This window comes from Macrobrachium rosenbergii, chromosome 8 (genome assembly GCF_040412425.1).
Source record: "Macrobrachium rosenbergii isolate ZJJX-2024 chromosome 8, ASM4041242v1, whole genome shotgun sequence".
Lineage (NCBI taxonomy): Eukaryota > Metazoa > Arthropoda > Malacostraca > Decapoda > Palaemonidae > Macrobrachium > Macrobrachium rosenbergii.
The window spans coordinates 8,548,177-8,571,034 of record NC_089748.1 but is presented as its reverse complement, the minus strand read 5'-3'; the positions used below and the strand labels follow the sequence as shown (position 1 = coordinate 8,571,034).

Here is a 22,858-nt window from a genome sequence, read left to right as displayed (position 1 = left end):
CACAATTTTTTGAAGTAAATTGTATTTTTCCTAATGTTATTATTCAGTCATATTAAAATCACAGTTTTTTAAAGTAAATTGTATTTTTCCTAACTATACAAACCTGAGGTCCTTTACATTAGGAATTACTTTCAGCGAAGCTGGAAACAGCCATTGAACTTTGAACAAGGTGGTTAGGCAGTTAACTACCATCCGGGAAGCGGGAGTACCGCCTACCTGGATGTAAACATTCCAATTTGCCTTCCGGCTTCGGTGTCAGATTGAGGGGTGGCATGAGGTGGGCATGGAATGTAATACAAAGGACCTCAGGTTTGTATAGCTAGGAAAAATACAATTTACTTTAAAAAATTGTGATTTGTTCCAATATGATATACAAGCCATCGGTCACTGGTTGGAGGGAGGAATCTGAGTTAGTCTCCATGAACTGCCTGGAGTTTGCCACACCTTGTGTTCCCTTCCTGGTCGATAGAGCGAGGAAGGGAAAACTGCCTCTGACAAAATGATCGGGTAGTAAGAAACGTGAGATCAATTGTCATACTTCTGGGTCCCTTTCCATGAATGAGGAAACGTCAGTTCAGGCAAAGTAGGCTAGGAAGAACTTTGATAGTTGGTAACATAAGGGCAAATACAAGCACTGGGTTTGTCTTATTGTCATGGTCTCCTTCCTCCCCTTGCTAGAGGAAGGAGCGGGGTTGCTTCTATGATCCTGAAAGGAGATAGAATGAAAGCTGTAGTTGAGTGCTTATCTGCATCGACCACCAGATCCAGCATGTAACAGCACATCCACTCCCTGCCTGTTGAAAGAGAGTCGAGATGAGGAGAAGGAAGAGAGGCCAGTCACTCCTTATTCATTCTTCCAATCACAACTGTACTCTTAGGCAAGATGCAACCAGTCCTGTTAGAGGAACTGGGTAAACTACACAACTTGTTGAGCAGCCACCACAGGTCCCAAGGAAAAAGTGTCCAAGGACTTGTGGGCAACATTCCGAAGGTAGAAGGAAGTGAAGGTTGTCTGTTGGGACCACACCCTTGCCTTCAAAACCTGTGGGACCGACAGGTTCTTCTGGAACGCGAGGGATGGACCAATGCTATGGACTTTGTGAGCTCTTGGACGAAGCGTACTGGTGTCATCTTCTCCAGCAGCAGAATACACTCTCCTTATCGTCTCACGAAGCCGGAAAGAGATCGTGTTCTTGGACACTTCTTTCTTGGTTGAACCAGCGCTAACGAAGAGTCGTCGACACTCAGGCCAGAGATGGCAAGTCCTCTTCAGGTAGTGCCACAGCACTCTAACAGGACACAGTAGCATCTCGTCTGGGTCATTACCAACAAAGTCCTCTAGGGAGGGGATAGTGAAGGAATAAAGTAGAGGCTGCAGCAAGGTCATTGAGGTTGAATAACAGCACCTGTCTGCCAGGCAGTGTCTGTAGGCTCCCAGGACTAGAAGGAACTGCGGTTGAACTTTTGTGTTCAGTTGGCCTTCTCTTTTATGGAACAGCAGGGTTTAAATTTTTTTTCCCGTGGAGAATCCCAGACTTCTCTTGTTTGAAGTTTTCTCTCATCTCTAATCACTTTTGTTTTTGGAAAGGTGGTACATAAGAGGAAGGAGAGAAGGGGGAGTGCGAGGGTGGCATTCCTTTCCTTCGGCTACCCTTCGGAAGTGAGTGCCTGTCAAACCATTTTCTCATGACTGACATTTGTTTTGGTGACCTGAGAAATAGGTACCCAATGGAAAGGATACCTATTTCTTTCTTTTAAGTCCCTGACATCTCTTACACTTTTTTCTGTTTCATTTCTCTCCTTATTCTCGGCTTGCAGTAGGCCTTCGACCTTAGTAAGGATGCAAGAGATGCGAAAATTTCTAGAAGTTGAGGGAGAGCAGCTTCTCTTTTTTGGGACTTCAGGGATGGGTATTTTTCAATACAGTATACACATCTTTCGGTTCTCTTGGAATACCTCGGCTTTACTCCTGGGGAGGATGGTCATATGTTCAGAGCTTTCAGTCTTTTCCCCCAAGATCTAACAAAGAGTCTGCATTGCTGGTAAGTTGCACTCTTTTGTGAGAGGTATACTTTCTTTATGTATTCCGATATTACGATATTGGTTTGTCCTGGCAAAATTTTGGCAGTTTTGGCCATAGGGCAACCTTCTATCTCAAGTTTAGTGGTGATGAACTTCAAGGTTTTTATCCTCTTTCCTGTGTAGAGAGTGAGCACGTGGGTTGCTGGTTTATGGCAGCAATGAGTTTTTCCTTAGGATTCGTGCATCAGCAAACTCAGGGAGGTTGAGTGCAAGTTCCTGTTGTGTTAGGGACAGATCACTTGGCAGTGTCACCTTTCTTTAGATCTGTCGTCCTTGTAGAAGCTGGTTCTTGGGGCAACTTCGCCTCCTTTCTTGGCTTAGGGTCTCAAGAAGCTGTGCCTTTAGGGAATTGAGGCTGTGGCAGGTGGACAAGGACTCTACGTGGGAGTGCTTGGCTTCTCTTCAGTTCATATGATTGCAGTGCTTTAATACAGGCATTACATTTCCATCAGTAATTTTTCTAGAATCTGTATGCCTACTTTATTTGTATTGCCCATATTCCACCAGAATTTATATTTCTTTTCACTGCTGTACTGACTTTTTTCTCCTGTTCTTTTGTATCTAACTTGTATGAAACATGTTTTACATTTTAAAATAAGCCAGATTTTGTTTTGTTTAATTCAGTTCACTAAATGGGCTCATAGAAAATTTAGAATAATTTTCATACACAAATATTGTAGATACAAAGTATTAATTTAGACAGTCCTGTTCTTAACCCATCTAACTGGTGTCTTCTGCTTCTGTTTGCACGGCAGTAATGTCATTTTATTGATAGTGAGTCAAGGGGATTCCTTTAGTGTGAGAAATACACTAAAGAGAAAAGACTACACAAGTCTGGGGTGTATTGCTTAGTGGAGGAAAAAAAATAAGTTTGCATCTATAGAAAAAGTAATTTTTTAGTTTTATATTTTATTTATACCATTAAGGGCTGTGTTACACAGTAATTATTTAAATCTAAAAGTAAAGCCAGATTTTTAAAATTGTATTTTCAAGTTGTTATTACAGTACTGTACTATATAATTTTTATGATTGTGGCTTTTTTTTTTTGGTTAAGGAAACTAGTAATGTGACAATTGTGTTTTTGTTAAGGAAACTAGTAAAGAAACTTTCAGGAGACAAATTATAACAAAATTTCTGAAAACATTGTCAGACTAGCAAGGCTTGTTTATCTCCTGTATGTGTCAGACTAGCAACGTTTGTCTATCTCCTACATGTACATTAGTTTTCTCAGATAAGAGATACTGTGTGCCATTGACCTAAGTTGATGGTAGGTGGTGTGGCAGTTTGTGGTGTTGTCATGTAGTTACCACTTGAAGATATAGGTGCTTTAGTGGTGTCCTTATCTAGAAACTCAAGTACTCTTGAATATAGCTCTCTGCTTCAGTATATAAAGGACTTGTTTTCATTATTACACTTGAGGAGTTTCCATTTCGATTACTAAAACGGTTTTTCTTGGGTACCTGTTTGTTTGATAGAAGTATGGTATTGTGATAACTTAGTAAAGTTAAACCCAAGAAGAAATATGGCTTTCTTCAATTTGACTTTGATATTTTTCATAATTTGCCTTTCATCATATGTCAGTGGATATGAAGATAGGCACCGTAGTAGATTTAATAGGTATAAAGAGGTGTCAGCAGCGCTTATGGAGGAAGCAAATTACAACATGTCATGGTGGCCTAAGATTTACGATGATTCAGTTGTGAAAAGCTCTTGCAAGTTCCTTTTCAGTCCCCCAATGGATGAATGATAAGTACCTTCCTGAATATGTTTTATTACTCACTTTCTGTACTCATTTCATTAAAGAATAGTCCACCCAAGATTTTTTTGCATTGCATGTTGGAAACTTATGTACTGTAGTTGGATCACCAAATTAGCTACCTGTAGTCATATTGTGTGACTGATAACCATGAGTTACTAGTAGAAAACAGTTAACAGCTCAGATGATTACCTCATGGCCTTTAGATATTTTAGGAGATATCCTACCATTTTGTCTTTATTATCAGATATTAGTTTACTATCTGTGAAGGTGCTTAGAAAGTCTCGTCTTGATTATGTATGGTTTTCGGAAATCACTTCACTGTTTTAATGTGAATAATGAAAGGAAAATTATTTGCTCTTGTTGAAAATATGTACATACTTTTTACAGAGTATATTGATTCTTTTATATCCTTTTGGTGTTGTGGTAGTTCATATGGCCTACAAAGAATATCTGATAGCTCTAGATGAACTCCAGATGTTGCCATAATTTGAATAACATATCAGTTCAACTTTAATATGGGCTCTGTTGATGAAATTTTCAAATGCTCTGTGGAATAATGCTCTTTAAGATATTAAAGTAAAAATTTGGTGGGCCTTTTTTTACATTATTTGATTTGTAAGATTGTCTCACAGGAAATCTGTTTCTTATACAGTATTCTGTAAGGTCAAACAGTGTGTGACATATGGCTATGTTAACCAGACTCAATTCTTATGGCTTCACAACTGTCTGTAAGTCTATTTCAAGTTTCTCAGTCTATTTCTGTTGTAGAGGGTGGAGCCACAGGTGTCCCTTTCCCGTTATCTTAGTGATTTCCTACACAGATGTACTTTCTTCCTTAACCATTTCTTTCTTTTTATCAATGACATCTTTAGTATCCCATTTTTCTTACATATTTGTATGCAGATAGTTATACGTTTCAAAAGTCATCATCATTTTGGCTTTATTTAGAGGCTTGAACAATGATTTTAATTTGTAAGTATCTGGATAATATCTCTAAAATGGAGAAATTTCAAAGGCAGTTTTCCTATCTGTACTACATATCCTTTTGTATATGTATATGTGGAAGATGCTTCTCACATTGGGGAGGCTCATCACATTGTTATTTTTTAAGTGATTTAATCAAATGCTTTCCACTCACTGCCTGACACAGCAGCTTTTTCCTACTTGGATTCACATCAGCTCCATCATTGGTTGCTGCCATCTGCTTGCTGTCAATATGATTTTGGGAATTGCATTAAAAAAACTCCAGATTGTAGGTTGGTACCATCCTCTTGGTCACATTGTACTTCTCACATAGTAATCCCTCAAATACTATGTAGAGGTCATGAATGTGATAGTAAAATGGGTTTGATCAGTTCTTCATAGCATCGACTTCCATGATTGGAAATTCTCTACCTTCCTCTGCATTTCCCAAGTCAGTTAATCTTCCTCCTCTTAGAAAATGCAAGGCTTGTTGTCATAAAGAAATGAGGTTCATAGACAGGCTTTTCTTGTGGTGGTGGTCTTGGTATGTTTTGGAATCTTGGTGTTAGGAACCTATTCCTGATTCAGTGCTTTCACTTTAAAAAATTAAAGTACAGCAGATGCTACTAAGTGATGCTATAGAACTTAGTTGTAACAAGCATAAGTACATGGATATATAGCAATATATTCAATAGCAAGAGATTGTGCCACTTCATAATAATTGCCAAGCAACTAAAGTATGGTGTCAGTCCATATTTCTAATCTTGTAATATTATATACTGTACTTTGGAATGATAAGATTTGACTATTTCTAAACTTGTAATATTATATACTGTACTTTGCAATGATAAGATTGTACTGTATAGAGTTTTATATATATGTAATAGAGAGGTCACTGTTCACTGATAGTACTGTATGTCAGGTTACTATTTTGTAGTGGTTTTGTAACTTCTTATACTTTACTTTGTAGGGTGAAGAAATTATATGCATTCCTAACATCCAATCTTTTATGTGTATGACATTTTTAGTTGATGTAAGTTTTTCATAGGTAAAATATTTTTGAGGGGCTGTAAATAAAGATGAAATACATTATTTTTCATTACATTTTTTAATTTAAACACATAGATTGTTGGTGAGATTGAAGGAGAAAATTTTATGTCACAGAATTAGATTTTTTACTCTCTGTTAGTATGATTGTCACATTACACATATTTTAAGTACAGTGTTTACATAGATAATAGTCAGTGGAGTACATGTAGCATTTCAGTATGTTACTTGTTCACACCTCATTTCATTTATTATACTGTATAGCTGTTGCAACTTTCTTGACATCACTGATAATTATAATCCATCCAACTTGCAAGACTCATCTCAGCCTTCATTCTGTCTAGATTGATTGTAGCTTTAGCTTATTAGGTGCATGTTCAGTGGTTTTATCTTCTGTCCACTGTCCATATGCACTTTTTGTTTCCAAGCGTTATATATTATCTAATTGTTACATTTTTATTTAACAAGTTTGACCACTTAAGCTCTGTATTTGCTCAATTCACCAAGTTTCTATGATTTTTCAAGTTAGTACCTACTATAATAGGGGGCTTTGTTTCAAAGTTAGGTCACCCATATAGCTTATTTTACTTCTGTAACATGGTTTAATAACTGCCCTGCAGTTCTCAAAGATCATTACTCACAATAATTTCTTTTGTCTTGGTTGTTATCCTTTAGAAGTTGTATTGGGCTCCAGAAACCTTTGGAAGTAGGCTGGATTTTTAGACTTTCATACCTTGGGTTATTTAAAGTGTGTGGAATTCAGTTTACACAGTGCTGCTGTTATCATTGCTCCCACTAGTGTGCACCATTCCCTACTACCTTTGAAGACCATTCAAGCTCTTGGATTCTGGTTATGGAAAAAATACAGTGATAATATGACCCAAATACCAAACACTTACTGGATCTTAAGCTCGGAAAAGACCTAGACAGCTGTGTGCAACTTCCCACCTCATTTTTATGGCTAGTGGATTTCAGTGCTTAAAATCCTCTGCAGGGAATAGTGAACCATATGCCTGAGTTCATTTGTGGTATCTATTCACCACACTCCAACCATGAATCATATCACTTTGTAGCCACATCTCCATCATAAGTAGCCAAGGTCTGCCGCATCAGATTTGGCCATGTTTGCAATGATTTATTCTCAATTTACCAGGTGTCTAGGGTAACAGACGTATTGTCTGCCTCGTCTATAGCATCCCCATTCACCACAATACATATGGTGCTTCTCATTCATATCTTCCACTAATGCTTCTATATATTTCAGGCATCAAAAGATCTTTCACTCTATTTATTATGCAGTCTTAAGCCTCTCTTATGACACCTCTGCTATTTTTTATATTTTAGCAAGTTCACCCCAACACTTCTTGTGCAGCATCCAGATGGCCACTTTTCTGATTTCTCTTTTGTTTGCTGTCTTGTGATCCACCATAAGCTCTTTTTTTGCTCATGTTGATGTTCAGTCTTCTCTCCACTCATGTGAATCCATTAATTTAATAATGATGGTTTGAACCGTGAGACTTGGAAGTAAAGGGAAAAAAAATGGAAGTTTTGCTAAAAATTTGATAGATTTTCCATCAAGAGAAAATAGCATAGATAAACAATTATACTTTTTACATAAATTTTTTGATGTAAAGAATGTTCTACAAACATTTAATGTTTTGAATTCAGTAAGTATCATAGCTTTAAAAATCTGCAGTGACTTTTCATTCATAATGCATTGAGATTTTTGTTTGGTGCCAGCATGTTCAAGTAATCGTGACATCAGAAGTAGTATTTGTAAGATTTGGCAAAACAGTTGGTACTTGGAAGGATCAAATAAGACTAGAGATCATAAAGGTGATAACACTATGGAAGTACATCAACATAACTTGTAGGTGAGTGAGAACTATTTCACGATTAGGTGCACACACACCTGACACATTTTTTTATGACTCCAGTGATTTTGTGAAGATGCTTAGTTAAGTGTCCTAGTTTAAAGGATCTTCGGGATCACTTCCTCTGTTGGAGTTGAGGTGAGGACTTCAGGTATCTCCTTTTTTCAGTCCTTGGAGGGGAGGTGATACAGGCAGTCCCCAGTTATTGGCGGGCTCGGTTATCGACAATCTGTTTTTACAGTGCTTGTCTAGTGACGAAAATCCCCGATTTCCGCTTATCGGTGATGATACATACCTAACAGAGCTGCTGAACTCTAGTTATTGGCTCCAATAAGCCCCAAAAATCACCAATTTTCAGTTATTGGTGAATTTCACTTATCGTCACGTTGTCAGAATGGAATCCCCGCCGATAACCAGGAACTGCCTGTACTGTATATGATAACAATGGTATTTTTAAATTTGTTTTTTAAATGGATTTTTTATATTGGAATAATTAATATATTTGATTTACTTTCATATTGATCCAATGTAAGGGCTAGACCCTTGCAAAGTTAAAATTTTGGTGCTAGTAATTATGATTTGTTTTTAGTATACTGTATTGTGTATAATTTTGACTGAATTAGTTGATATATGCCATCAGTGACTTTGCTGTTGTGATGCCAGAAAATTACATTGCTATCCGTGTAGACACCCCGGGATTATGTATGTAATCAACGGATAGGTTTGCTGAAAGCAAATGGGTGTTACAGACTAATACACCTACAAACAAAGCCACTCCATCTTCTAAAAAACATAACAGACGCCTTACACGTCTCGAACTGTCGGCCTAACCACTCACGTCTCCTCGCTGCTGGGAGAAAGGGAGCTGGGGATTTGGCACGATACATATACATGTGCTACCGGGGTCTAAGCAATGTCAGGCAGGGCAGCTGATCGAGGCTACGGCCTACCCCAATGCCAAATCAAAGTCCTTCAAAAGAAGGCATCGTGCTTACCCCATATGAAAAATGGGAAAAAGCACGTTAAACGAAGAAGATGCCAGTAAATTACAATCACTCTATTAACTAATCATCTTCTTAATGAGATCTGCCAACATAATAAATATCTGATAGTATTTTTATTTAATAAAAAGAAAGTTATTTAATTAATTAACCTTTTGGACAAATGTCAGGTGAATAATTTTAAATCAAATCATTTTGTATTCAGGTTCTTACATAGTGACATGGTGTCATTACTGGTAGGAACTGGCAAGAAGGCAGCTGGTGTCTCTCACTAACAATTCCTTTTGTATATGATGGTAGTGGGTGCAGTTTAGTAAGCATGTCTTGTAAAAGGCAAATAGGATTATCAAACAAAGCTGAGGTTTGACAAGGATGATTTTAGATCATGAACAAAGCTTTAATATTGATGGCAGCATGTAATAAATATAAGAGTGTTACTTTTACATAGAGGATCGTCTCAACTAGTACAACTTAGTTATCATCATTATTGGTAACAGAGATGTGGTCAGCCACTTTGACTAAATTTAAAAGGTTATTCAAGGCAGTGCTTTGTTTATGCAAACACGTAATATCTATTACGGTATAGCATTATTTTTTATGTTTCAGCAAGGTTATGAAATACAAAGTTAGTACTAGATATTTAGTGAAAAGAATTCACGCTTCAAACATTTCATTGTTTTAGTGTTTTGGTAATTTATTAAAAAGGGATTTTGACAGAGGAAAAATCTGTTTCTGAGGAAGGTCCCGTGTCACCCAGTGAAATTCCATTACAGCACGAATTTCTAGGTATAACAATGCTAGATATACCAGAGAAAAAGAGCTTTCAGGAAAGCTGGGGTTACTACCCCCAGTCGATCGTCTTTAGAAGACGTCGGTATAATGAAGGGTGAGTGAAACATCACTACCACGGAAATATACTCGAAAGATCTCTCCTATCAAAACCCCAGAAAGAGAGGTGAGCCGTTACAGCCCCACACTCAACACCCACCAGGACGGCGACACCAGCGCCACCTACTTCATTCCATGCTAGCACTAACCCCAGACTTGGCATGTGCAAGAAGGGGGAGTACTAGACTGATCAGGGGGTCACCGGGTGACACGGGACCTTCCTCAGAAACAGATTTTTCCTCTGTCAAAATCCCTTTTCTGAGTTCAGTCCCGTGTCAGCCGGTGAAATAGTGATAGAGAATCATGCCAAGACTGCTACTACTGGAAAACAAGGGGGGGTTCACCTGAAGAAAAGGCAAAATTGTAACAAAATAATTTTAATTAAGGAATCTCTTCCATGAAGCAAGAATACTTAAAAGTAAGGCAACTTAATTATAAGGCACACCAATAAACTTAACACTACACAACACTGGAGGTCCCCGGTCTGATGGGGAGGAAACCTCAAAAATCTTAAAATTACTTAAAGTAGTGAAACATGAAATGTGCACAGAACAAGAAATACAACCTTAAAACTATATATGTAAACTTAGGCTTAAACATGTAAGAGACAAGAATAATGAAAATAACACACGCAATTATCCGGGGTACGTGGAGCCAACAAAAACTGTCCAGTACCCCACAAAGAAAAACAATTATGGCTAATCAGGTTACAGTTTTCCATCATAAAATACAAATATATCAATATGAAGAGCTAGGCAGTGAGGCATAAACGACCAGGAAAACAAGCAGAGAAGCAAATGAGGTAGGCGGGCGGGGGGGAAAGGAAAGGATATAATTATTTAATGTGGGGAGATGACACTTCCCACTGCTACAGTAGAATATTTCAGGGCTTCGAGTGATTTTAAATAGTGACGTTTAAACACTAGAGGTGATTTCCAACCCGTATATTTTGATAATTCTGAAAAGTCCATATTATGAAAATAATTAGTAGAAGTAGCCACTGCTCGAATATCATGAACTTTAGGAACTGAGTCTGGGTTGGCTTGTTTAATGAAATACAGAATCTGTTGTCTTATACCATTAAGGGAAAGAGTACCACCTTTCTCCCTAATAAAAAGAGGACCCGACTTACTCTGTGGAGTTCTTGAGAGATAAGATTTAAGTGTATGGACTGGACATAAAGATTGATCTTGAGGAAGGGGCACCACCTTCCAGGGAGACCACCTGTCCTGTGGGTCTTCGTTTTTAGCTAAAAATCTAGGATCAGGGGAGAGGAGGACTTCTCCGGATGGGAGGAAGTTAACAAAATTATCACCTCTAGTGAGAGCTGACAGCTCTGAAATTCTAGCACCTGAAGCCAAACTAAGTAAGAATAAGGTCTTCCTTAACAGATCTTGATAAGAGCAATGTAAGTTATCCAACTCTGACGCTAACTTAAGGACGTCATTAAGAAACCAAGTAACCGAATGTGGGCGTGATACTGGTCTCAGACGAGCGCATGCTCTGGGGATGGATGAAAAATAAGAATCTGTAAGGTCAATTTTAAAGCCGTAAAGAAATACTTTCTTCAATGCCGACTTGACTGTGGTAATAGTGGCCGGAGCCAGGCCTTTCTCAAACAGTGACCTAAAGAAGGAAACTCCTAAATTAGTCGTCATAATTTTGGCTTCAGATGCTTTCAGGAAGGAGGCTAACTTCTTGACTGCTGAGTCATATTGCCTAATAGTAGAATCTCTTTTATCTGATTCTAAAACAAAGTGTTGACAGGGTCAATGTTTGCACCTTTTTGAGCTGCGAACTTTATAAAGTCCATAAAGCTAGGGCATCTTGAATCCTTGAGGAAGCTGACACAGTCTTGGTTTGTACTGTCTGGGTCAGAATGGGCTTGGGAATCCGAAGACTCCGCAAGCCCAGTTCCTGAAGGAGAGGGAACCAAGTGCTCTTCGGCCAATAGGGGGCTACCAGAGCTGGTTGGCCTTTGAATGTCCTTAGTTTGTGTAAAACTTTCAGCAGCAAATTTATTGGAGGGAACAGATAAATTCTCTCCCAACTGTTCCAATCCACTGTCATTGCGTCTGTGGCGAACGCCTGAGGGTCCAGGTTGGGGGCTACGTAACAGGGGAGCTTGAAGTTGCTCTCTGTTGCGAACAGATCCACTTGGAGTCCCGGAACCCGGCGGCAAATCCACTGGAAAGATTCCGCATCCAGGGACCACTCCGTCTCCAACGGGGTAGTCCTGGACAGGGAATCCGCCACCACGTTCCGGACACCTGCTAGGTGGGTGGCTGACAGGTGCCAACCGTGCTTGTTCGCCAGGGAGAAGATAGCTACCATTACTTGGTTTACTCGACCTGATTTGGAGCCGCCCCTGTTGATGCAATGAACCACCACTGCGCTGTCTAACACCAACCTGATATGAATCCGATTGGGAGGGCGGATTTTCTTCAGCGTCAGAAAGACCGCCATGGCTTCCAGGGTGTTTATATGGAACTGCTGAAACATTGTGGACCACGTTCCTTGTACTTTTTGTTTTGGTGAATATCCCCCCCAGCCGCTTAGAGAAGCGTCTGTGTGGATAACTAGTGCCGGAGGGGGAAACTGAAGTGGGACTGCTTTGGACAGGCCCTTGACTGTGGTCCAAGGCCGCAGCCTTGTCTTTAAGATCCGAGGGATAGAGGAGACCTTGTCCCTGAGCTTGGTGTTTGCTCGGCTCCGCCACACCCTGTTTATGTCCTTTAATTTGGCTTTCAGGAGCAGATCTGTTACTGAAGCAAATTGAGAGACCCAAGGACCCTTTCCTGGGACCGACGGGATGCTGACTGATTTTTGAGAAACCTCTTGGTGAGAGATGCTATCTCTTTCCTCTTGGAAGGAGGGAGAGATAACGTGTGGGAGGACAGGTCCCACTGAAGACCCAGCCATTGAAACCGAGACTCCGAGTCAGGCGGGACTTCTCCTGTTCAGCTGAAAACCCAATGACTCTAGGAAATTGGTGACTATGGACGTGGCTTCCTGACACTCCGGAACAGTTGGAGCCCAGATTATCCAGTCGTCCAGGTACGCTGCTAGGGAGATTCCTTGGGACCGAGCTGCTGTACTACCGTATCCGCCAGCTTGGTGAATATCCTGGGTGCAATGTTCAGACCGAAGGGCATGACCCTGAAGGAGTAGGCTTTGTTCCCGAGTCTGAAACCGAGGAACTGAGAGAAGTTCCGCGCAACTGGGACGTGATAATAAGCGTCTGAAAGATCGATAGAGGTGGTGACGGCTCCACGCTGAAGTAGAGTCCGGACCTGAGCTACCGTAAGCATGCGAAAACTTGTCGCATTTTATGTAGAGATTTAGACGCGACAGATCCAGGATCACTCTTTGCTGATCGGAGTCTTTTTTGGGAACAGTGAATAGCCTGCCTTGAAATTTTAGGTGCCTTGCTTTCTTTATTGCTCGTTTGTCGAGCAATTCTTTTACATAATCCTGTAGGATTGATGTGGGTGGCTGGTAAAATCTGATTGGAGGAGGAGGATTCTGATCCAGCTCCACCCCAGTCCCTTGGACACAATGCTGTGTGCCCAAGGGCTGAAGGTCCATTGGTCCCTGAACCAATACAGGCGACCGCCTACCTGTGTCTTCTCAGTGGGAGGGAGCGGGTTTGTTCCCTCTACCACGTCCTCTCCCCCTTGGGGTGGTGTTAAACTTTCCTCTGTAGGGGGCCTTGCCCCTTCCTCCCCTTGCCACCCTATTGAGGCCGTGAAAAAATCCACGGCCTTCATATGTAGGGTTGTATGCTGGTGAGGATACATAGGAGGGTGCAGCTGGTTGAACTAAAACATACTGTTGGGGTTGGGACTTAGAGGTAGATGGCTGGGCCACTGCCGAGACCGGGACGGCTTGAACCATCGCCTGATGAGGCCTCTTATGTCTCCTGAACCTTTTTCCTCCTTTCGTCTGGGGGCCGGCCGATTCTGGGGTCTTGCGCTTAAAAGTGGGAATTCCCCAGCCGAGAACGAAGACTCTGATTGGCCCGTGTAAGCCTCGATAACGGATGTAACCTCTCCTTCAGGGAAGAGGTTAGGTCCCCAGATTGAACTTTTAATGAGCTTGTTAGGCTCGTGGCGGATTGTAGCGTCAGCAAAAATAAATTTTCTACATTCCAGCCTGGCCATAATAAACTCATGCAAGTCTAACTGGAAGGTCGCCAGGAAAGACTTAGCCAGGACCTGGAAAAGGGTTCGTCCGAGCAGAGGAGACGGCAGTAGCCTCAGTAAGGCAGCCGGAGCTCAAGGACCGGGCTAACTTAGTCCGGGTCTCAAACTCCGCCTTTAACAATGATTCCGGCAGCTTAGGAGTTGCTCACTAAACTGCGTGGAAGCGCAAAGAGGGTCCAGCTTGCCTACAGTGAAAGTGGACGGGCGTCCACCAGAACTCGTTACTTCCTGGGAATACCAGGGAAGTAGGGTCTGTTTCCCTCAATTGAGGAAAGGGATTCCCATCGAAGCATGCTCGGTCGTGGCCAGAGCAATTTTGTCCATACAAGGAGTGGGGAGATCTTCACCTAGGGTGAACATCGTGAAATTGCCCTTGAAAGGGGTCAATTTTGTGTTCACTGCCTGCCACTCCGTGAGAGTGCGCAGGAGAGCCGACTGAGCTTGGTCTCTAGGGATGATGACAGTTTCCCTAGGTACCTTGTCTGACCGAATCCAGGCCTCTTCCGTAAGCCTCACGCCAGGATAAGGGGGCAAGAGATCGGGGGAAGAACTCCAACTCCTCCAACCGCCTCGTGCCAAGACCGTCTAAGGTAAGTTTGCCATCATGTTGGATGGCCCGGAGTGCGAACCGCCAAGGGTTTCCGACATCAAACGGCGGGAGGTCCGCAGTGTCGGGGATAGAGTACTGCGGTTCGGCTTTAGGTTGGCGAGCCAAACCTTCCAGTACATTGTCATAAGTGGCAAACTTTTCTGAGATCTTCTCAAATCTCGAGTCTAGATCCTTCGTGAACTGTTTGTACAGTTCAGTGGCCAGGGCTTGTGCGTCAAAAAGAGGCTGGGGAGGAGGGCTTGATTTTGCCGCCCTCTTACTCGCGCCCTTGCCGGAGGAGCTAGACTTACTCCCGGAGGCTACCGGTCCTGGGACCTTAGCCTTCGACGGGGGGAAGGGCAATGCCTTCTTAGAAGTCGAGGACTTATAGCCCTTCGCCTTCCATGAAGTCTTCAACTTGGGGATAGCAGACGGAGCTCTATCACCCAAAGAGGAAGACTTCACAAAACCTGAAAAAGATGATACCGATGAAGCAGGGGAGTTAAACAAAGGGGGTCCGCCCCAACATCCTCACTTACCTCTCCACTTACCACCTGGTCCTGCTCGTATTCATAGGTTCCAAATCAAGATTTAGTGCGGCAACATCCTCCGAGACCTCGGCGTACATAATGTCCACTTGAGGTGGCTGGGTCGCATCACGGATCTGCTGGATAATAGGGGTGGCAAGTTCTTCTGGAACTGCCCGCGCCACCCGTGCGCCGGGGTAAAGCAGGTCCCTCAAACTGGCGTCGAGGGCGTAGGGCTTCCCGACGGAACATTCCTGCCGAACCCAGCCACCCAGGCCCGGAGGGATTCCAAGGCAGACTTCTTGGAAGTTTCATCCGCCTGCAAGGAAACCTGCGGTTAGTCAGGAATGCAAAGACCGACGGAGAATATAAACAACGTAACGTATGAGGAGTATGGACCGGAGGAAAGAAGACTTTCACTTACCGACTCGTCTTGGATGGTTGAGGAGAGAGCGAAGCAAACCTCACAGCCATCGGGGTGCCAAACAACCAGGTCGTCCAGCCGGACTGCACAACCAGCGTGGGTCCGGCACACTCGTGCCCGTAGGGTTGTTGAAGGAGGCGGTACACCCCGGCTCCTCACAACGAACAGTCTGTAAAGATAACAGTACATGAACCTCACACTCTAAGCAAAATAAAGCCGGCAAGGCCGGGAAACTCAACTACAACCGGAATACTCCGGTGTAGAAGAACTACCAAATTAAACTGGGCCAATAAGCTTTAAATGCATCGAGCGGAAGTTTAAGGATTCATACCCCGGAGGACTCCGGGGAATGAAGGAACGAGAAACCAGGAACCACCCATAAGGGCTGCCAGAAAATTAACGGCGGAGCCCCCAGGTGTGGGACCGGAATCACGTATATGGTAGAACAAAATAATAATAATAATAATAACAATAAACAAAATTAAAGATGATGGTAACCCTCCGGAGACCGGAGGAGTCTATATGCTAGCGTGACATAGAATCATCTCACACCTATCTCCCGCGGAGAAGCGAATGGGTAAAGGATCAATGTTCATAACATACGGCGGAGCCAAACCTAAACCCAAACTTCGTAGCTCGATGGGGAGACGAGAGGTGAGACAGGATCCGAACACGCTCGGGCAACCGAACCACCCACCCCACCACAGCGAAGCTGGGGACGTCATGGGAGGGAGCGAATCCTCTACCAATAGGAGAAGTCCCTGACTCGGAGAAAACGCCATCTAGCGTCACCCGCGCACGAGTCGCAAGGCTGAGGGGGTAGTGGGGAGGAGAGTAGGCTACCGGGAAGGGGAGGGAGACAAGGAGAACATGACACCCAGCTCAACTGCAACCTTCCTTCCAAATGAACTTGGAAGGGAAGCCTACTCCAGGGAGCTACACAGCCCAAAGCCCAACATCTCCTAGGCGTAGCCTAATAAAAAACCAAACCTAGCAAGGTTAGGAGGGAGAGAGGGGTGAAAAAGGAGAGGAGTAACCAACAGGGAGAGAAATTTTGTGCCGAGAGCCAACAGGGAACGAGTAGGGGATAAGAAGGCGACTAGCCAAGAGGAACACGTCCAAAGAGCTCGATTCCTCCGAAATTGGGGAAGAGGGACTAAGGGGCTCACTCTGACCCTAAAAAAACGGACCCTGAGGAACAGCAACAAAACTCCCTCAACCTGATCTCCGCACCCAAGGCAAGGGATGGAGCCCACACTACAACCATCATACAAAAACAATAGAATAAAAATACGATCACAGGAAGTGTAGCCTACCTCGAGAGTAATTCAAAATATTTTATAAGGTTCATCAGAGGCAAACTACACAACCAAAAACAAAAAACAAATAAAACTAAAAACATTAAACTTAAAATAAGAGCACCATCTTCAAGAATAACATAATAGCCTATGAGACTAAAATGAAAAGGAACCCGACCTGGTGGGGGGTGCTGAATGGATGGAGCAACTCCTAAGAGAGAGGCCGACAGGCCAAAAAAGCAAAACAAAAACTAAAGTTGGAGGGAAGCCATCGCACGGAACCACCAGGAAGGAATTCAAGGGTTAAAATCTAAATATATATAGCGACTGGGAGAAAACTCCAACCGAAAGAACAGAAGGAGTCGCCTCGCATGCGCCATGGCTGATAGGGGACGCCGTGGCGCCATAAGAAGATCCCAATATTTATGAAAATACGAGACCAAAACAGCCATAATAGATCAAAACCCCACAAGAAGATGGTACTTAACTTAGAGATGGAAAAGGTGCTCAAGTCATCGTGGATGAAGAAAAAATAAACCAAAATAGGGACGAGCACACAAAAGAAACCGAACGTATCACGTGCTAGAAAATGGAATGAAGTAGGTGGCGCTGGTGTCGCCGTCCTGGTGGGTGTTGAGTGTGGGGGCTGTAACGGCTCACCTCTCTTTTACGGGGTTTTGATAAGGAGAGATCTTTCGGTATATTTCCGTGGTAGTGATGTTTCACTCACCCTTCATTATACCGACGTCTTCTAAAGACGATCGACTGGGGTAGTAACCCCAGCTTTCCTGAAAGCTCTTTTCTCTGGTATATCTAGCATTGTTATACCTAGAAATTCGTGCTGTAATGGAATTTCACCGCTGACACGGGACTGAACTCAGAAATGTCATTTTTATTAAAAAATAAGGTTTTATATACACTTACCAAGTAATGATATTGCTATTAGTTCCTAATTTTTGCAGTAGCATTCATATTGTTTTGGTGTAGGTAATAGATCCCACCCACTTTCGGGGAAGAATAGGTACAAGCGGCTCAGGTATTCAATTCATTCATGCATAATGTCCATTAGAGGGGAGGTGGGAGGGCTCCAATCATGTAATTACTTGATAAGTATATATAAAACCTTATTTTATTATAAAAATGTAATTTTTATATAAATAACTTAACAAGTAATTACATTGCTAAATCCCACACAGAGAAAGGAGGTGGGATACATGGACACTAACTATTCAAAAACACTTAGTAATGGAGGTGAATCTGAAACAGATAGGTAGCCAGCATTGGTCAATGCTTGTTGTAACCTTACCTGTTGAGAGAGCTGCGGGAGATGGGTACTGCCTCTGGTCGGTGCTCATCATCAACCTGCAGTGGCGCAGCATTTAAGCTGAGAATTGCCTCTACATTTAGTGGGTGCTTTGTTGCCAAGGAGTGCTCCGATAGTTGCCAAAGTGTTATACAAAAGGGTATGTCCTTGCCCTGGGCACAGTACAAGAAAAATTTTACCAAACATATTGTAACCTACACCATATGTAAAATACCAAACACATCCATTAGAAGACCGGTGGGTACTCCGGGTATGTAGTACCCCCAAGCTCCCATAATTCGATCACCTAAATTCAAGCCAGCCACGGATAATGATCCTGATGTACTGCAGTTTTCATAAGTGGTTTCTACATCACGAAAATAATAAGAGGCAAACACAATCTGCACGTCCAGTACGTAGATTGAAGAATGGCCAACAGTGACAGATTGCATTTAAAAGTCAGTGAAGTGGCAACTGCCCAGGCTTCATGGGTTTTAACTTTCAATAAATGCAGGGCCTCTTTCTGAATTCCCCTGTGGGGTTCAGAGATCACGTCTCTAAGAAAGAAGGATAACACGTTCTTGGACGTAGAACAAGATAGGTTCTGTACGGAACACCAGAGGTTACGAGAGGGGCTGCTGATGCTCTTAGTCCTCTCCAGGTAACATTGTAAGACTGACCAGACAGAGAATTCTCTCCTGGTATGTAGGTCCTAGGGTACCTGTAAAGTTCTTGATAGAGAACAAATGGGGCAACGGATTGTTGGGAGTTTCATTCTTTGCAAGAAACCCAAGGGTAAACATGCAGACCACATCACATCGCGAAAAGCCAACCTGCTTGTCCAAGGCCTGTAATTCACTAATTCTTTTGGCTGTCACCAGAGCAACCAAGAAGAGAGTCTTCCTCATTAAGTCTCATAGAAGTATGCAGAGGCTCGAAGGGAGGTACTGAGAGCCAACGGAGTGCGACATACAAGTTACAAGGAACAGAAAATGGTCTGTGTTCCTTTGAAGTGTCGAAAGATTCTATCAAGTCGCTAAGATTCTGACTTGTTGCAAGATCCAGGCCTCTGTGCCTAAAGACAGAACTGAGCATGGATGTAAAGTCCTTAATAGCCGAAGTTGCTAGTCCTGGGAAGACTTCAGGAAGATTAAAAAATTAGCTACAGTATTTGGGCTAAAGTGGTCTTAGAAGATGGGATACCGTGTCTTCGACACCAATTCCGTAGACGTTGGATGAGGAATGTTGCCTGCAGTTAGCAATAGCCTTCGCAGCCGTTTCTTGAAAATCCTTCTTTGTTCTGACAAGTTCCCTGACAGTCTGAAGCCGGTTAGAGCAAGAGTGGACAAACCCTGATGATAGTGGCAGAAATGGGGTTGTTTGAGAAGACTTCGTCACTGTGGAAGAAGTCTTGGAAAGTCTACTAGGCGGCTTGGAAAGTTCATGAACCATTCCTCTGCGGTCAGAAATGGGCCTGCAAGTGTCATCTGTGAGTTGCTGTGAGACTGAAACTTGTCAATGACTTCGCTCACCAAATTGAATAGGGAAAAGGCATACATGTCCAGGTTGGACCAGTCCTGGAGCATTGCGTGTGTTGCCTGATCCAGAGGGTCCGGGACTGGCACACAATACATAGGAAGACAGTGATTTGTAGATGTCGCAAAAAACTCATACGCAGGAGCACTCATTTTGCCCTGAAACGGGTGACAATCCGAGTATGGTCGTTCTTTTCCCAAATGAGAAAATCTCTGGCCACGTTGCAAAGAGAGAAAGAGTGCTTGCCTCCCTGGTTCCTTATGCAGGCTAGCTCTGTCATGTTGTCCGAGTGGACTGTGATTGTTCTATCGTGCGCCACTGAAGCAAAATGCTGAAGAGCCAGGTGTATCGGTTTCAGTTCTTTTGCATTGATGTGGAGCAGTCTTTCTTCTTGCTACCATGTCCTCGCAACTTCCAAGTCCTGTAGATGAGCTCCCCCGTCCCAGATCTGAAGCATCTGAGAATAAAGTTAGGCTTGGGTTCAGAGGATGTAACGACATCCTGACCGTGAATCTCTCTTCTCCCAGCCATCACCATAGGTCGTCCTTGATTTCAGGAGTAATGGGGAAGAAAAATGAGTCTGGAAATGTCTCCCTGCGCCAGCTGGCCTTTAGGAACAGGGGTCTCGATTCTTCTCAGTAATGGAAAAGCCTGAAAAATCTGAGTCAAACATCATCCTTAAGTAGATGATCAACTGAGTCGGGACTAATTGTGACTTGGAAAAGTTGATCAGGAGGCCCAGATCCTGGGTCTTCTGCAAGTCCTCTGTGCAACGAGCTCTTGATTGGGGGCGTATGAGTCAGTCGTCGAGATACAGGCATATAATGATGCCCATCAGATGTAGCCACTTTGCTAACGGGGTGAGAATCATGGTGAAGACCTGTGTGGCCATTGAAAGACCGAAACAGAGGGCTCGAAATTGGCAGATCCTGCCCTGGAACTTGAATCTACTTACTTTTTGGATTTCAGGTGGACTGGAATGTAAAAGTATATGTCCTCCATGTCTATCATAACCATCCAATCCTCTTGATGGATGGAGTACAACAAGGATTGATTGGTTTCCATTCTGAATTTTGTGATCTTAACAAAGAAATTCAGAGCACTCACGTCCAGGGCAGGTCTCCACCCTCCTGATGACTTGGGTACGATGAAGAGGCAGTTGTAAACCTCTTCAAGCTCACATCTTTCACAGTTTCTATAGCCCCTTTCCTGAGCAGAGAAGTAACCTCCTTTAATTGGGCTAAAAACCTTTGTGAGCCTACAGCGACCAATGTTCAGCCAATGAGCGGCAGGAACGAATTGAATACCTGAGCTGGTTGTACCTATTCTTCCCTGAAAGTAGGCAGGGTCTGTTATGTACACCAAAACAACATGAGCGGTACCACGAAATTTTAAAAAACTTGAGCTGCTGCAAAAAGTAGGAACTAATAGCAATGTAATTACTTGATAAGTTACTTATATAAAAATTACAGATACCAAATATTTTGATGATTTTGTCATAACTTGATTATAGTCAAGCAAATTGTTTGGTTTACAGGTTTATCTAAATTGTGTATTTTGGTGAAAAAATATTTTTTGTATATGAAATGTAATTTCTGTGATCCTTGAAATAGCCAAATCTTTTTGCTATTGCCACATCATTATTTTTGTCTATTTTCAATAAATTGGAAAAAGGTTGAGTTTCCTTATTTTAGCTAGTAGTGTCAAAGGTTTAGTATAAAGAGTAATTGGGAATATTGCATTTTCTTTTATTAATAGCTGGTTTGGCAGTTGGCTAAAGTGGTGCCCCACATCTCTAAGTCTTCTGAGAGAAGCAGAGAAAGCACTTCTTTCCAGTAAGTATTCAAAGACCATTTTGTCTTTTATTTCATGTTTTACAAGGCAATGTGTATAATGGCTTGCTCACATCAGTCATTGGACATTGTTGCAGTAATACCACACTTGTGATTTATATATATATATTTACTGTATAGAGAATATACCAAAAATATAGCACTTTTACTTTTTACAGTATTAAAAGTCTTTGGAGAAAATACCATTTGACGTTTGATGGTTAAACTCACCTAAAATTAATTGATTTGTAGCAGATAAATCAAGTTTACTGCACTGAAGATCTTGAGCATCATGATTGTTTTCAGTTTCTATTGTCCAGAGCTTCTCAGGTTGTTTATCTTACATTTAACAGATCTCAGAAGTTCATACAGAGGACGTTATGTTAATGTTGGCTGCACTGCTGGAACAGAAGAATCTTATATTTGGACCATAAGTCTTAACGAGCAGTCTCCCAACACACCTCTAGTTCTTTTGCATGGCTTTGGCTCAGGAGTTGGCTTATGGTGTTTAAATTTTGATTCTTTGGCTGCAGATAGACCAGTTTATGCCTTTGACATTATTGGTAAGTACTGTGTGGAAAATTAAATTTCTTCCATGTTGTATGTATTCAAACAAATGTAAAAATCCTTTTAAATATACACTAACCATTTCACTATGGTAATAGTCATAGTATTCATTGAACCATTCAAGTTGAAATAAAGTTGATGGATTGACCCGAGAGGCCATGTTAAAAGATATGATCTTACTAAAATTATGCATACAATCCATGAAATATTCTCAACAATTTCCAGCCTTTACCTTGAGAGTGACCAAAACTTATGAACATTTGTACTAATATTGAAACAGGTAGACCTAGAGCATAAGTGGGCATGTTTTGAACTCTCAGTGAAACTAGTTAATCATTTATGTAGTAATATTTCTATTGAAGTCAGTGGCATTATTTGCAGAAACTATCTTTTTATTTAGACTTTTTCATCAGCCAATACCACTTTTTTCTCCTGAGGCAAGCTTCTCAGGAATAAAGAAAGATTATGCACATTTCTTTCAATTTACTTCTTACAGTTGATGGACCATTTCCTCACCTATTGGCAGTGTCTTCAGGACTAAATTACAAATTGACATGAACTGTCTTTATTATAAAATGCAGACTTAACAGCTAAGCCAAAAATGTAAAAACGGCTATCATGGGAGAGTTGAATTTCTATTCGTTGGTGGGTCTCTCTCTCTCTCACTGATGGTCTGTGCAGCAGCTAGGGCATTTTTGTTGCTCCAAAGGACAAGTCCTGTGCTTTCTTAATGACCAGTGATGGTGCCATGGTGTACATAACAGGGCGTGGGCAAGGCATGATTTCCATCTCTGGCCGGTAGTTTTGATTTGCTCTGTTGTTAGCAGTCTGTCATATTCGGGAATGCCCTGTCACTTGTTTTTCCCTTTAGATTCTCACTGATGTCTTGTGGTTCCCTTGAAGAAGGGAGGGTGGAGGCTGTGTTCCTTTGTATGTTCAATGCAGGCTGTTGTTGATTTATAC

At 42.1% G+C, this 22,858-nt stretch overlaps 1 protein-coding gene across 2 annotated transcripts in view; it reads left to right on the top strand.

Moving 5' to 3' along the window:
* puml (pummelig) overlaps positions 1–22,858 on the top strand; it is a 130,544-nt gene that overhangs the window by 35,926 nt on the left and 71,760 nt on the right. Inside the window, exons 2-3 of one of the 2 annotated variants that reach the window (XM_067107233.1) lie at positions 21,255–21,331; positions 21,682–21,891. In XM_067107233.1, coding sequence (XP_066963334.1) covers positions 21,255–21,331; positions 21,682–21,891 — 287 coding nt within the window. The remainder of the gene's footprint in view (positions 1–21,254; positions 21,332–21,681; positions 21,892–22,858) is intronic. The other variant, XM_067107234.1, reaches the window with a different exon arrangement.